Consider the following 14,923-nt stretch of genomic DNA (forward strand, 5'->3'; position numbering starts at 1 on the left):
CTTACTTTTGCGGTTACGCTGGGGAAACAAATTATCCTGGTGGAAAGAACGGCGGGTTCTCCCTCTCGGGCTTCCCTTGTGTCCTCGTGCTTTTCTATCTCTCCTTTTGCTTCCCCTGACCGCCAGTGGCAACCATGGTGAGACACACGCTCGCCGTCTCTATCTCTCGCTCCCTCCCCCCTCTCTCTGCCTCTCTCTCACGCTGGTTTTGCTTCATTTTCAGGCGGCCATTTCTGCACCATTCAATCTTAAGGGTGGTTTTATCAGGCGGCCGTCTGTTCCTTCCTCCCTTAGCAGGTAAAAGGATTTCCTTTTCAGCTACTCTCAATCTGCTGCCACTAATTCCTTTTCTTTGTTATTTGTTTGATGAAACGCAGACGAGTGGTTTTTTATTACTCTCTGAGTTGTTGAGTGTGCCTATGTGTGTGTGTGTATGTGCAGGGGTTCGCTTAAGCCCTTCCTTTGCGCATTGCCTAATTCCTCTGGTGAGTATCTTGTTGTGTTCATCTGCTCTTAATCGAACTGTTTTGCTTATCTAGTGTTTATTACAGGCCTTCTTGGTCTTTTCCAACTGCTAGCATGGTAAGAGCATGAATTTGGCTGAATTAGGATTTTGTACTGAACTGTCTGGTTATTTTCCTGCTGCCGAGTGAATTCATCAATTCAGTGATCTTCTGCTCCTTAACACATATAGGTTGTTTAGATAAGGTGTTTGTCGAATTATGTTTGCTCTACCTACTTGTTAACCTGGAATTATGTCATTCCGGTCTATGTTATTGGTTTGTAGATTTTAGTTAATATTTTCTGAGAGATACGGCATGTATTTGGGTTCGGCATACGCATGCGTCTACGTTAGCAAACACACATAGAAACCCGCGCACACACAATATGGGTTCCTTAAAATGCATTTTGTTGCTCTCCCAGTAGGACCGTGCTAGAAAACATAGTTCCGGGTAATTTGATTGATCTAAGCTGTCGTTTGAATTTATCCAAATTTACCTAGAAGAGAGCCAATGTTGCGTTACCTATGTTCAGTGCCGATATCTGCTTTTGAAAGAGGTGAAAATTCAAGGTCTCAGACTGCAAGTAAAATTTAGCAATGAAAAGTTTGAAGCTTTTTGCAAAATCAATTTAAACCTCTGTTTTTTCCCCTGAAAAATGTAACAGAAATCACGATCTGAAATGTAGATCAAAGAAAAACCTAATGATCAAATTCAGAAGTTGGAAACAAGTCGATCCAGCCCCTAAGAAGACTACGCACCACCTTTTCGCAACATAGGATACAGGCCAACCAAAAAAATATATGTGTGACAATGTTTAATAATTGATATTTTCTAATATCGTTGCTTGGTCTCATAGTTCTATAACTTTCCATCCTATGAGGTCTCTTGATTGGTGCTGAGCTCAAAATGGCACAAAGATGTGTTGCTTTGGTTAATAAGTTCCAAAATGTTTACTGATCCCAGGGGATACAAATTTGGAATAAGCTTATAGAGACTACTATACAACAAATAACATGAAAAGTGTTGGTTTCAGGAGATCGAACATCTAATGTTTCTTCACCTGGTGAACCAATCATATTGTTGCAAGCATAGCAAGTAGGTCGTGCTTTGGAATAAACTTGGAAGAAGCTATTTATTACCAACTTGACCTGTTGGGAATAATGAGAGCATTTCCGAATATTCAAAATTTTATATCAGAAGCTAATTTTCAGGGAAAACTTGAATTCTAGCAAAAGCCACTCTCTAGGGTTATATTGATTGGTTTGAAAGTCTGAAAGCAAATGTTGTTATGGGGTAATGATAGCTGTTTGTACTGAATTCAAGCAATTCATTCACTGTTTAAGGGAATACAACAACATTCCTTTAGAAATCCAAAAAACAATTTTTTTTTTTTGGGGGGAAATGGGATATATTTTGCTCCACTGCAGAGAATGTTCTTTCATCCCAAAACCAAAGAGTTTTTATAATGCATCAGAACAACCATTATATGTGATGTGATATATTTTATTGTCCATAAAAGCATATTTTGTTATTAGCTAAGTTATATAATCGCCATTTGTTAATAAAGAGAATATCAAAACCTAGAGTAAAGGATTTAATAATGAAGCTTGGACTATGTATCAACGGTTAACCCTACTAGAAGGTTTCAATGGAATAATTTCAGGATATCTTATCCCTCTTCTTTTCTAGGGGAAGTGTGGAGATAAATGACAAGAATATGTTTGGAACATCAATTTGGAGATGATGGAAATGGGGGTTCATGATACTAGGAAAGGGAATCCTAGAACAGTACCATGCATCTCTTCAAAGCGTAAATATATTCATATTAAAAATCTTACAAGAATTGCTCTTTTTATCATAAGCCTATGATTTAGTTTTTGATGCAGCAATAAAAAGGAAAACACTCTATGTCACATGGGTACCAGTACAGGTGCGGTGCATGCATGGATATGAAGTAATGTCAAAAAATGTGGGTGCATGGACAAGACTGGATGATATATATATATATATATACACACACACACACATATTATATAAAAGAAAAATGTATATGACTATATGTACAATAGTAAGAACAAAATAAAATACAAAAAGATGAAATGCAGATAAGCATGAAAGGAGTCCCTTTCATGCCCTGCATATGTGTACACATTAAAAAAAAATCATAAAAACTGGACAGTTTTGAGCATGGTCAAAGTTGACTGAGACTAGAAAATGATGGACTCGGTCGTGGGTGCGTTGACTGCACCCAACACAGTCAGTGACTATGTTTTAAAACCTAGTGCTTCAGATGTGATTTATCTATTCTTCACGGTGTACCTGGCAGGTCAACTTTGTGATTCGGGCCTGGTTTTGTTAACTATTGTTTTTGAAAGAAAAACAATATACAATTTATCATTTAAACATAAAAAGGTTGAAAAATGACTTGAATACATGTACAACTTAGAAATAAGTCAACCTAATATCAAGTAATGTAATACTCAAGTTGTACTTATTCCATAACAAGAAAATCAGGTAATGAAGCTGCTGCTCCTACTCTATAGTTGCATAGTTCAAAAAACTGAGTAGCAAGAATCAATATATTAATGAAAAACAAGTAAACAAAAAACATGCTTTAAAATCAATATATTTAACATTTACAACTATACAGTAGTTAATAAATACAGCATGTACATATACACTCTGTAAAACTAAAAGTCAAAAAGTAGGGAGCCCAATGCCCTAAAAGTTGAAAAAAATAGATAATCATACCTGAAGTTAAGCCTAATTAGCTTCAACTTTTTGTAATTAATAGATGAACAATCATTCTAAATTCTTATATTCCATAAGTTAGAAGATTCTTGTCAAAATTAAGGAATTAAATAACTAGTAACTAAATCGCCTCATTTGATAAAAAAGGACAAAGTTCATTACTGGGTTCCACCAAGCCGAATGAGTTTTGGTTGTGTCAAACCAAGTTTCAATCAAATCAAATTGAGTTTTGGCCGAGTCAAGCCCAGAAACAGCTGACTCAAGCCAAGAAATAGCTGAATTAAGCTGAGATTCAATGAATCAATAAAGAACAAGTCCTCCTACTAGGCTGACCCAATAAAGGGCAGACTGAAGGATGACTTGGTGGTACCTCCACTTAAACAAGGTGCCTATGCTACTTCATAAACACTTCTTAATAGCTGGTACAAAAGGTAAGGCAGCTGATTCAATGGCATCAGCTGCACATAGGGCTTGGTGGTGTATGTCAATGAATTGGTTCACTATAGAAATAAGGCTTTCACTTTCATGGACTTGAGACCAAGCGCCAACGAGGGACAAAGTTATTTTCCGGAATGGGGATGCAACAACATTGAAAAGATAGTTATCTCAATTCAAACATATATGTGTTGGGTGGTATCAAATCTATGATGGGGTTACCCAGTACAGTAATCACATTGATCAGCAAGAAGAGTCTACACCCTCCAATTGGAGAATTTGCCATTTTATGCATTTCAACTATTTATTTAATAGACGCAAACCATGATCCAGATCTCAAAATATTGTGATTCCAGCCGGCAATGACAATTGAAGACACCATAAGGTTATAGACTAAAAATCTATGGGATGATTCATCAATTTATGATAGAACTATAACTCATGGGAAGGGTGTTGTTGAAAAGTTTGGACAGAAACTGGAAAGGATAGGATCCATTTGTTGATTCATTCCAACCCATTGGTCTAGTTCATTATAAATATAATAACAACAAGATGGGAACACCCATCATCTTGACAAGGATGAGTATGTTGTTCTTTTTTATCCCTTTAAAGTTGAAGGAAGATTGTCCCATGACGAAAATTTTGATATGATATTGAATTGGTCATATCTATACTGAATGATATAAGTGACTCATTATCCACTTAGTTTTTGGCTCATAATTAATAAGATAAGGTTATGTACCACAGATGGCTGAGTGGTTCAAGGCTTGGCATTGGAAATGCTTTGTAGGCTTTTGTTTACCAAGGGTTTGAACTATTGCTTTCTGAATCTTCGTCTAGTTCACCAACCTTACTAGCCACACAATGTATAAAATACTGATTATATATTGACTGATAAGGTTAGGAATGAAAGCATTGTGAGTAGATCTATAATCAAAAAGGGATTTCAAATTGTTCTAGAAGCAAAAGGTACGTTATAACTAGGACAGTTAGTGTATGGGGTCTACTCAATGCCAAATGCAAGGGCAGATAATAGGTCAATATGAATACTATGTTCTGCCCATAATAAAAGCGTTTGTTGCTGATACTTCTTGTTCGCTCCTTTTTTCACTACCCAAGCTCTTAAAAGTAAGAGATAAGAGGACCTATATAAGATATGGTTAGAATTCCATCATAATGGCTGGGTTAAGTAATAATAATAGACTACCAGGTAGTCTATATTTCAAAATCATTCACTAACCTCTCAGATGTGAACTTCAAGGTCGGATCTGGACTGTGAATATGGTATATCGACTTCTTCCATATTCCATTTCAAATTTGAACCTGAATATGTGGACATCTGATAAATGAGATACAATGAAAGGTACATCTGATTTGTTGACATCGCTAGTCCTCACACCCATGTTCTCTGAAATTGCTTTTCTTATGTATGAGCACCTACACCCACACCCACACCCATGTGATATAGCTTCACAGTGCCTGACTTGGTTGAATTATGATGGCATGTGAATAACAGGTCCATTTTATAGCTTCTGACAAAGGACATGGAATGCTTAGGCCACTGACATGGTGTAGGTTTGGAACACCTTAGCCTAGGTCCTTAGGCCATTAGAAAATGACTTATGTGGTCCTGAAGCATCTCATTCTAGTGGAATGATCTGTATATGAGATATAGTTCTTTCTACCAGAAATTGTACAAGTATCTTTTGTTTGTTGAAAGTATTGGAAGTCATCTGCCTCACTGCCTGAAATTGGTGTTTTCTTGAAAAAGTCTTCACAGGTCTAATTTTACTTCTCTCTGACAGTCGTTATTATATTTCCATATTCATAACTCAATTGACTTTGCATCCTGAAGGACTATTAAAACTTGTTAACTTCACATAGGCCTAGTTGGAATTTGTATTCAGTTTGTTCCGGTGTTTGAAAAATTATTTGACAGTCTCCATAATATCCCATCTTCTGTCTTAGGGAAACATTAGAACAAGCTTGTCCCCTGTCACATGGATTAGAAGTAGCAATCCTTTTCAAGTTAGTTTTCCTTTTATTGACTTTGGCTTCTAAGATTCCATATGAGGTAAAAGTGACTTAATAGATGAGTCTCAGCTGTTTGCTTACAGTTTGCTTCGCTTTCCAACAACATTTACTGTTGATGCCTGAAAGTTAGTTGCATAATCAAGGCTCATATTTTTGTGTTACACTTATTTTATTGCACTATTTTGGCTCTTTTCCTAACTTAGATAGCTGCATAAAAGATTTATATGTATATTCACTTTGTGCATGAGTTTTCTCACATTCACCATTTTGTGGTTAGGGTTATCCTATAAAAGGAAGGACTTGTCTTCAAATTTTGGTGAAAGACTTAACTACCTGAGTGAATCTAGGTAATTTTCTGGAATATACTTTCTTAAACTTTACAGTGTTTAGCTTATTTCTGCAGAAGTATGTATTTTTCTCTCTCAGAGAGTTCATAAATACATAGTTATGTTCCTCTTTCTTGTTCAACTGTGAGGTGAACTGCATTTGCCTTGTTCATGAGCCTGAGAGCTTTCTCATCCAAGAAGACCTGGTACCTGCTTAAATGAACCGCCTCAAGGTGATAAGAGCAGCAGAAACAATCTCCATGTTTGGACTGAGAATGCCATGGGCAATTTTAAAACAATCCGGCTGGTGCAGGACCACCAGATGAGCACAAGAAATCAAAAGGGGAACGAGTGTAACCTGGCATTTGAAATGTGAAAAATACAGTTTAATAAGACTTAGTTCTACAATATTGTGTTAGTATCCTACAAATAAAATAATGTGCCTGGAAGGGATAATAATTAGGTGAATTTTATGGAAATTTTCCAAGCAGAATAAACATGCATAACCATTTAGACTTCATTAACTACTTCATGAAAAAGTTTTTTTGGATGCCTTTCTAATTTGAAGATCTGCTGTATTGAAGCCTGTTTGCTGTTTTCAATATAATCTATGATTTTTACTTGTTAAAAATATGTTTGATGCATTACTGTATGCTTCATTGCACAACCATTTCCTTTCTCATATGTGGGTGGAGTTGATGTACAAATGGCTATCTTTCTTGTTAGAGCTATATAAACTTCATGGTAAAATTTTTACTGGTCCATTCTATTCTGTTGATAATATTCCATGTTTTCTTTTCCTCTTATTGATAATAACAATATGTTTTTTTTTCTTTTCTGGTGCATTGTTACAGCTATGATATTATAGAAGCAAGAAAAGGGAATCCACCCATAATGCCAGCAGTAATGACTCCAGGAGGTCCTCTTGACCTGACATCAGTACTGTTACGCAACCGCATCATCTTCATAGGGCAGCCAATTAACTCTCAAGTGGCTCAACAAGTCATATCACAGCTTGTCACACTAGCCACCATCGATAGCGAAGCAGATATCTTGGTCTGTTGTACTATAACCATGTTTTAGTGCTAACCATGTTTTAATGCTCTTTCAGCTCTATTTGATTCATGTGTTTTGGAAGTGATTCTTGCATTTGACTTTTATTTTGCAGATATATTTAAATTGCCCTGGTGGAAGTACATACTCTGTCTTAGCTATTTATGACTGCATGTCTTGGGTAAGCTGTACTTATTATTTGAAACTTGCACCAACATTGCAGCATAATTCTAGTGTATATTTATCCATTTTGCTTGTTTTCTTCCAAAGTTCAAAATCTATGCGACTGTAGTACGGTTTATAGCTTATATGTGTGTCGATCTGTTGTTTCTCCTGAAAATTTTGATACTCAAACTAATTTTGCAGCATTGTTCATCTGGATCTTTATCCATCACACTTTCTGTTTTATTCCAAAGCTCAATAGCCATCTACACTGCTGAGGAAGATGATCTTAAGCCTGCTGTTATGTATAAGTATAACTAAAAATGAATAGGATGAAAAGCTGAGGAAAATATCAACTCCTACTTCATAAGTGTTCCAGTTAGAATAACCAATTGTTTTAGCCACTGGAGGACGCTATAGGGTCAATAATAACTGTTTCCTTTTACATTTTGAGGGTAAACCACTAATTGGATAGATATCTTGGCCCATGAGGTGCAAGATTGGCTATGGCTTGTATCTATAGGGACTGTCAAACTCAAGCTACCACTCTTCTGGCTAACTAGAAGCTGGCTTGTCATAAGTGCATAATGGGTGGGAAGCATATTTTCCAGGTATTGCTCTTTAGAAGCAGGAAGCAAGGCACTTCTCAAACATAGTGGGAAACACCATTTTTGTCTTGTGGACATGCACGTCCTTTCTTCGCTGTAGAGGAAGCTCACTTTCTATAGAAAGAGCTTCTTTCTTTCCTGGCATTGTCTTTAGCTCTTTCTTGTTTTTCATTCTACCCTTTTCTTTCTTTATGCTTCCTTCCAGTTTGATTTACTTTTTGCACAGTTCTTTACTTCTTTCCCAGTCTATTTTCAATTCTTTCCTCCCACCTTTCTTCGTAAAGCCTAAGGTGTCCCACTTCCAACCTCCAGTTCACACAGTGCTTCGCTTTTTCGTTTCTCAAGTCGTGGACACTGCAAGGAGTTTTAATTCGAAAATCACGTGAAAGCTAGCAAAATTTTCCTTTGTCTTGCTTGTCAGTCCGTGGATATATGGTGCTACCTGCTGATATCTCAATGTTCATTTGCCTAAGCTGAAAAATCTTTGTCCTTGAGCCTATTGGACCTGGTTTTATGCAGGAATTGTGTTTTACCTTGAGTTGGATGGAGACTTAATGGACAAAAAATATGAGTTTTGTTATGCAACCACCTGTCAGATTGATTCCACATACTTGCACCTGTATTTGGATCTTGTCCACCAGTTTCACTGTTTGCAGGGAGAGAGCTATATACGATGCTCACTAAGTCAGTTTTCTTCATTGTATAGATAAAACCAAAGGTAGGCACAATATGTTTTGGCGTAGCTGCAAGCCAAGGGGCTCTTCTTCTTGCTGGAGGAGAAAAGGGAATGCGCTTTGCAATGCCAAATGCACGCATTATGATTCATCAGCCGCAAAGTGGTTGTGGAGTAAGATTTTCTTTCTACATCTGTTGTAATTACATTATGCTGCATTCTCTATGAGAACATATTACAAGCTATCACATGGGTGCTTTGAAATGGCTGCTACACCCTTGTCGCACCCATGTCGACGCTGGTGCTTGTGCTTCTCCGACACAGCACATCCGGTTCAGTCAGCCGAACCAGGCCAAAACTAGCAATTTTAAATGTGCACACAACTAGCACATAACTATCTCTAGTTCAAAAAAGTTTATATGTAAATATAGATAAATAAGGCTACAAAGCAGTTAAAATGTTAAATAGTTATGTAGCAAATGATTTATATGCATATATACACACAGAATTATATACATTCTTGCCACACCCACACCTAAAGTTTTTTCAAAAGTTGGCCACATCCGTACCTGCACCCTGCACCCATGTGACATAGATTACAAGATATTCTTTTTACAAGTTTAAAAGTGCATGCTTTTTTGTTGCAAGTTGCTTATCTTCTAACATTGTAGAAGATGTAAAACTAAATATTTAACATTGTAGAAGATTTAAAACTAACTATTTGTTAAAGCCTGATTTAAGACAATATATATATATATATATATATATATATATATATATATATATATATATATATATATATATATATATACACTCACACACACACACACACATATATATATATGTTAGAACCTTTTTCTTTGACTTTCTATCTGAGGCGGACCCCAAGGCTTGGCGTGTTGAGTACTGGTCAGTTTTGTTAATAGCAATGACTGTGTGTGTCATGATTCAGCTTGTTTAGGAAATTTACATTTTGCCATATGGACCTTGGATCAACCAACCTCTTAGCATTGCCAAATTTAGTTATCTTGTTGATGAATACAATTCAGAATTACTTTGCTTAATAATGATATCAATCCTTTTTGCATCATTGCTTCAGGGTCATGTGGAGGATGTAAAGCGCCAAGTTAATGAAGCAGTTCAATCTCGTCATGTAAGTTCCTTTTTCACATACATAGGTTGTGAATATTAGCTGATTGTGTATATCATTATTCTCTTTAATCTACGGTTTTGACCATAGTCACAAATAACGTTTCGGAGTTTTAAATGGTGAGGTTTTGTCTGGCATAATACAGCAGACTTGAGAAACACGGGAAAAAAATGGTATTTTTTTAAAAAAATTAAAAAAAACTAAAAATGAGGGAAAAATAAAATAAGTGAAAAAATAATAACACAAATATCAAAAGATAAGTAGATTTGAAACAAATAAAAAACAGAAAATAAACAAGAAACTGTTTTGGCATTAAAAAAATGAAAAAAATGAAAAAAGTGAAAAAAGTGAAAAAAAAAAAGAAAAAAAAGTGAAAAAAACGCAAAAAAAACATTAAAAACACGTTAAAAAAAGTTAAAACGTGTTTTTAACGTTTTTTAAAAGAACACGTTTTTTTAAGTTTTAAACGGCATTTCATTTTCTCAGTTTTTTTTTTAAATAACGCGTTTTACTTTTGACTCATATATGGATGTTATATGTGCTATTTTTGTTGAGTAAATTGCCTCTCGGTCTCTGCAGAAAATTGACAGAATGTATGCTGCATTTACTGGTCAATCATTGGAAAAGGTTCAGCAGTATACTGAGAGGGATCGGTTTCTCTCGTCTTCTGAGGTACTTTCTTAGTATACAATTTTCTTCATGCAATGTGTCAAGATAGTTGTCTTTCTTGTTCAGTGGAAAAAGACTTGTACTCTCTCTCTCTTGCACACACACACACACACACAAACTTAAACACAAACACATGCACACTCCCGAGACAGAAAAAATCGTTTAGAAATAAAAAATTGTGGTACAAAAATTTACATCTACCTTATACATGTGTCTTCTTCAGGCAATGGAGTTTGGACTTATTGATGGAGTTCTGGAAACAGAGTATTAGAAATCCAAACATCAGCAAACTGACAGATCGACCACTTGAGTTTGCGGTGACATATTCTGATGCCTGTGTTAATTCAGATGGCTGACTACGTGGCTTTTTTGTATTACGTGGCTTTTTTGTATGAACAGGGCTTGCATTTCATCACGTTGTAAAAATGTGTACAAATAATTTGGTTACTCTGATCATGTTCTTAATTTTGCTTCTTTCAGATGCTTTTATTAATTCGTAATAGGAAAGCATCTGAAAGTAACTTCTGGCACCTTTCTGGAAGCCCTCTTCTATAAGCTCAAGCCAAACAAGTTTCTCTGCCAACAATAAGGGCATATGGTTTGCCTACCGGTTGTTTTAGATATATTTTCAGGTAGGCATGTAGCTTTTATTGAGGAAAAATGATTTGCTGAAGTTCCAAACTTGTTTCTTAACTGCCTGTTTCAGTTGTTATATGGCATCTACTTCAGCTGAAGCATCTAACTGGAAACGTTAAAATATGAGGGTGCTTTGCAATTCGCAAATGAGCCCCAAACTGGACTGTTGGAGTTCTGCGTCGGTTTGAGTTGGCTTGGAACTTTGAGAAACAGATTAAAAGAGCAGAGCAGTTTATATTTTAGACGGTTAACAAGCGACCCCATCTATAACGCACGTTCCTGCACATGTGCTATAATGCTTATCCCTTGAATCAGTTTTCATTTGAACCAATGCTCTATTAGTACAAAGATGTACATGCATCAGTAATAAGGCATTAATGTCTACTATCAAGTTTAAAGTATTGTATCCCCTCTTTAGCCTAATGAGACCACCATTATAAGATGTAGATACCATTGAATAAGTGTTAAACAGTTTGTGCACCTGTACATCGATGCAACTGCCTTTCATTAAAGAGAATCATGTAAAACCCTTCTAACAACGTGTGGCGCAACATGAAGTCTTGAACAACAAAGCCCTCACAAAATCCTCATCAGTAGATGTCTCGAGTTCTCATCAAAGTCAAAGAATCGTTGATATGAATGTAGAAACAATTGTGCAGTTCACATTGTTTTGGTTTGACTCTCACTGCTGTTGGCTACTTCAACTCTTCAAGCGTCTCATCCGTTTTTAAGGCATCTTCTTATCACTTATCTAGTATCACAATGTAGATAAGTTATATTTATTTCTGTTTGTCCAATAATCTGCGATTGTTGTTACTATGAAAGTACTTTCTGGATTACTATTGCAAGGTGGAAATTTGCCGTTGCTAAATTCCGTTAGGTTATCATGTAAAAGTAAATAGTTACATAGGAAATTTGATGAAAGTTCAACTAGAAATCTACTCTGAAGTCACTCATAGCAAGTGAACGAGAGTAAGTGGAGCAAAGTAGAAATGAAGAAATGAATTAAAACATGAACAGGGAGCCGTGAGCTCATGGTGAGCTATAAAAATGTTAGGCATACTAAGACTAATTGGATATAAGCTTGGTCGAAGTTAATAGTGTCCAATCCGAGCTAAAACTATGAGACCACTATCACTTTGAAAAGGAGTGAAGCAAGGAAATGAGACCACTATCACTTTGAAAGAAAAACTGAAGCGATACCCCATTTTGCAAAAGCAATTTTGGAACCTGGATATGAATAGAAGATTCTTGTTTTAACTTCTTATCCTGAATGAGTTGAAGTAGGAGAGTTTCACTCGTATTGCTTAAAAGAGAGAAAGAAAAGTACAATGCCAATTTTTGCAAAAGCAATTTTGCAAAATATATCTGAATAGAATATTTAGATTTAATCCATTATCTTTGTAAGGAAATTCGACCTGTATTACTTCAAAAAAAAGAAGGAAAAGGAAAAAATGCCCCAATTCAAAGACATTGTGATTGTGGATTTGGATGGAAGACTCAAGTATATCCCTTAGCTTGAATGGGTTGAAGGGAGCGAATTTCACCCAATTGCCTTCGCGAATAATGGTTATAGTAAAGGGTGAGCTCCTGATCACTATGGGAGGAGAAAATTTTAAAAACTGTGGGAGTTTTTGTTGTCTCTCAACCTTCCTTTCAATCGTTTATGAGATGCACAAGAACGTATTCAGCTACACACTAATAGAAAGCAAAAAGGGCAGCACTATATTGTTTTTTATGTAAAAAAATAAGACCACTTTTATATGTATGATCGTGTATGATTGTGTCAACTAGTTGCGAATACAAAATGGCAATCATCTCTCAATGTTTACGTGGCAAAAGTATCTACAACTTGTTTATAGCTAGCTAATGCAACAAGTACTGAAAGACCAATAGCCATATCCGCCTCTGATGCCTCGTTCCATTTGAAGAGCCCCTAGTCTTCAGTAATAAGCCTCCGCAGGATCGGCAGGTTCAATGACTCGACTTACTCGCTCCACAATTGGCATGAACTATTGATAGCTCCGCGACCACCGTGTGAATCAGAGATCAAACCGGATGAAACAGATCTCTTTCGAAAGCAACCATGCTTCCATTACTTCAAGGAACTTGCAAAGCGACGCAAAAGGGCAAAGCACTTGCTTCGCTTGACTTTGTCACGTCACGTCATGAGCAATGCCCTCACATGTGGTGGGAACATATGAGAATCTAATCAAGAAAGCATATTTGATTGAGGAGATTGCAGAGGAAGTCGATGTCATTGTAAATGGAGTTGCCAATACAACCTTTGATTCTTGCTCCTCCTCTTTGATTGGGTCTATGATGACTAGATTGCTACAAATCGCTCTGAATCATCTACTTCGATTCTCAAGCAGAAAAGCTGATAAAAAAATTGAAGGTACTATTATATTGAACTCTTGGCATCAACATGAGAGGACTTCGTCGACTTATGAGCTTTGCAAAGCGGTAAAAAAATCTTGCAAGTATCGATTGGATGAACACTTGGACAAAAAAAAAAAAACAACATTATGTATTTGTCCACTCAAAACAATCAAATGGGTATTTCCTCTGGCATAATGTACGTTAATGGCCGAAGACAACAAAGTAGAATCTTGGAGAAGCCCTTCTGCCAAGAAGACAACATAGCAAGGGACCTCAAAAGCCCATCACTCTATGGGTTGGATGTTGAAGTGGAAAGTTAGTGGGCTTGGCAAGAAAGGGCAAGACAACGCAACAAATTTGACGTGGAAACCAAAACAACAAAATGTTTAGGGTTTATTCCCTACCATCCAGAAAACAACAAGAACAAAATGTTGAGGGTGTATTCTCTACCATCCAGAAAACAACAAGATGCACAAGGTACTGACAACATATTTATGTTAAAAAAAAAACACAGTTAAAACCATGACATCCAACAGTGCAATATAGTTGTCGAAATAAAATTTATAACAATAACATAGTTATACCCACAAAAGTACATGTCCACATAAGTTTAATGAGTACAAATCCACAAATGAGTGTATTCCCTACTATCCAGAAAAACAGAAGTTTAATGAGTACATATCCAAAAAAGAAAACATGCAATCACAAAAGAAGTTATCCAACATTTGTAGCTGCACTTCCGTTCTTCAAACTTCTTGTCTTCTATATCTTCATCTGCGATGTCATCTTCAATGAATGGAGACCTACATACTTGCACACCATACTTATTGTCGACATACTCATGCATGTGATACTCAGCTACTCTCATGGCTTTTGAACGTTTTCTCCATTGCTATGGAGCCCTGCAGCAGTTCTCACACCAAGCAAACATGCCTTGTCCAACTGCACTGATGAGAGAATGGAGGAAGACGGACAACGACAACCCTTCTAGCAGTGTGGGTGTTCCTTGTGAAAGGTTATGAATTCAATCCATCTTGCTTCATATTTGCATGTTGCATGATTTAGGTTTGGCAAGATTAGCAAACACCTGCTTAATGGATGAAAAGGCATAACCAGTAGTTGGTGTAACCCATAGCTGCAAATTAATGCATCATAGCAACCTGCTGCTGCTATCAGCACCGCCGCTGCTGGTTCAACAACCAGTCCAAGCAGTGCAAATTGTTTTGATGAAGAGGATGTAAAAAGTGGATGAAAAATCAAACAGTTTGTCTAAGCTACTACTAGGATCCTCCATGGCAATGATGGACAGAAGGGTCTACCAACTGGTTGGGTTGATGCAGGCTCAAGGTCTTCCAATACCCAGTAGAGCAGAAAGTCTTCTAGTTTGTGTACTTTTCCCCGATTAGTTTGGATCAAGAAAATGAAATTCAAACCAGACAATGTGAATTTAAGGAGACGAATTTCAAATAGAAAAGTTGCATATGAAATAGACAGGGCAAGCAGAGCAGGTCCCCAGTATAATACTCCTGTTAGGTCTGTAT

At 36.5% G+C, this 14,923-nt stretch overlaps 1 protein-coding gene across 1 annotated transcript; it reads left to right on the forward strand.

Annotated features, from left to right (window-relative positions):
• Positions 1-10,896, forward strand: LOC116265427 (ATP-dependent Clp protease proteolytic subunit 6, chloroplastic). Its single transcript, XM_031646017.2, has 10 exons — positions 1-137; positions 224-297; positions 442-485; positions 6,001-6,070; positions 6,904-7,105; positions 7,218-7,283; positions 8,579-8,719; positions 9,645-9,698; positions 10,275-10,367; positions 10,588-10,896. The coding sequence occupies exons 1-10, from the start codon at positions 135-137 to the stop codon at positions 10,633-10,635; spliced, it is 795 nt and encodes a 264-aa protein (XP_031501877.1). The 5' UTR covers positions 1-134; the 3' UTR covers positions 10,636-10,896.
• The last annotated feature ends 4,027 nt before the right edge of the window (positions 10,897-14,923 follow it).

The sequence above is a fragment of the Nymphaea colorata genome, chromosome 12 (assembly GCF_008831285.2).
Source record: "Nymphaea colorata isolate Beijing-Zhang1983 chromosome 12, ASM883128v2, whole genome shotgun sequence".
Lineage (NCBI taxonomy): Eukaryota > Viridiplantae > Streptophyta > Magnoliopsida > Nymphaeales > Nymphaeaceae > Nymphaea > Nymphaea colorata.

Excerpts from the sequence above, each read along its gene's own strand:
- LOC116265427 (XM_031646017.2), top strand. Across the intron at positions 7,106-7,217 it reads ATAGCGAAGCAGATATCTTG|ATATATTTAAATTGCCCTGG; the intron begins GTCTGTTGTACT and ends TTTATTTTGCAG. Across the intron at positions 9,699-10,274 it reads AAGCAGTTCAATCTCGTCAT|AAAATTGACAGAATGTATGC; the intron begins GTAAGTTCCTTT and ends CGGTCTCTGCAG.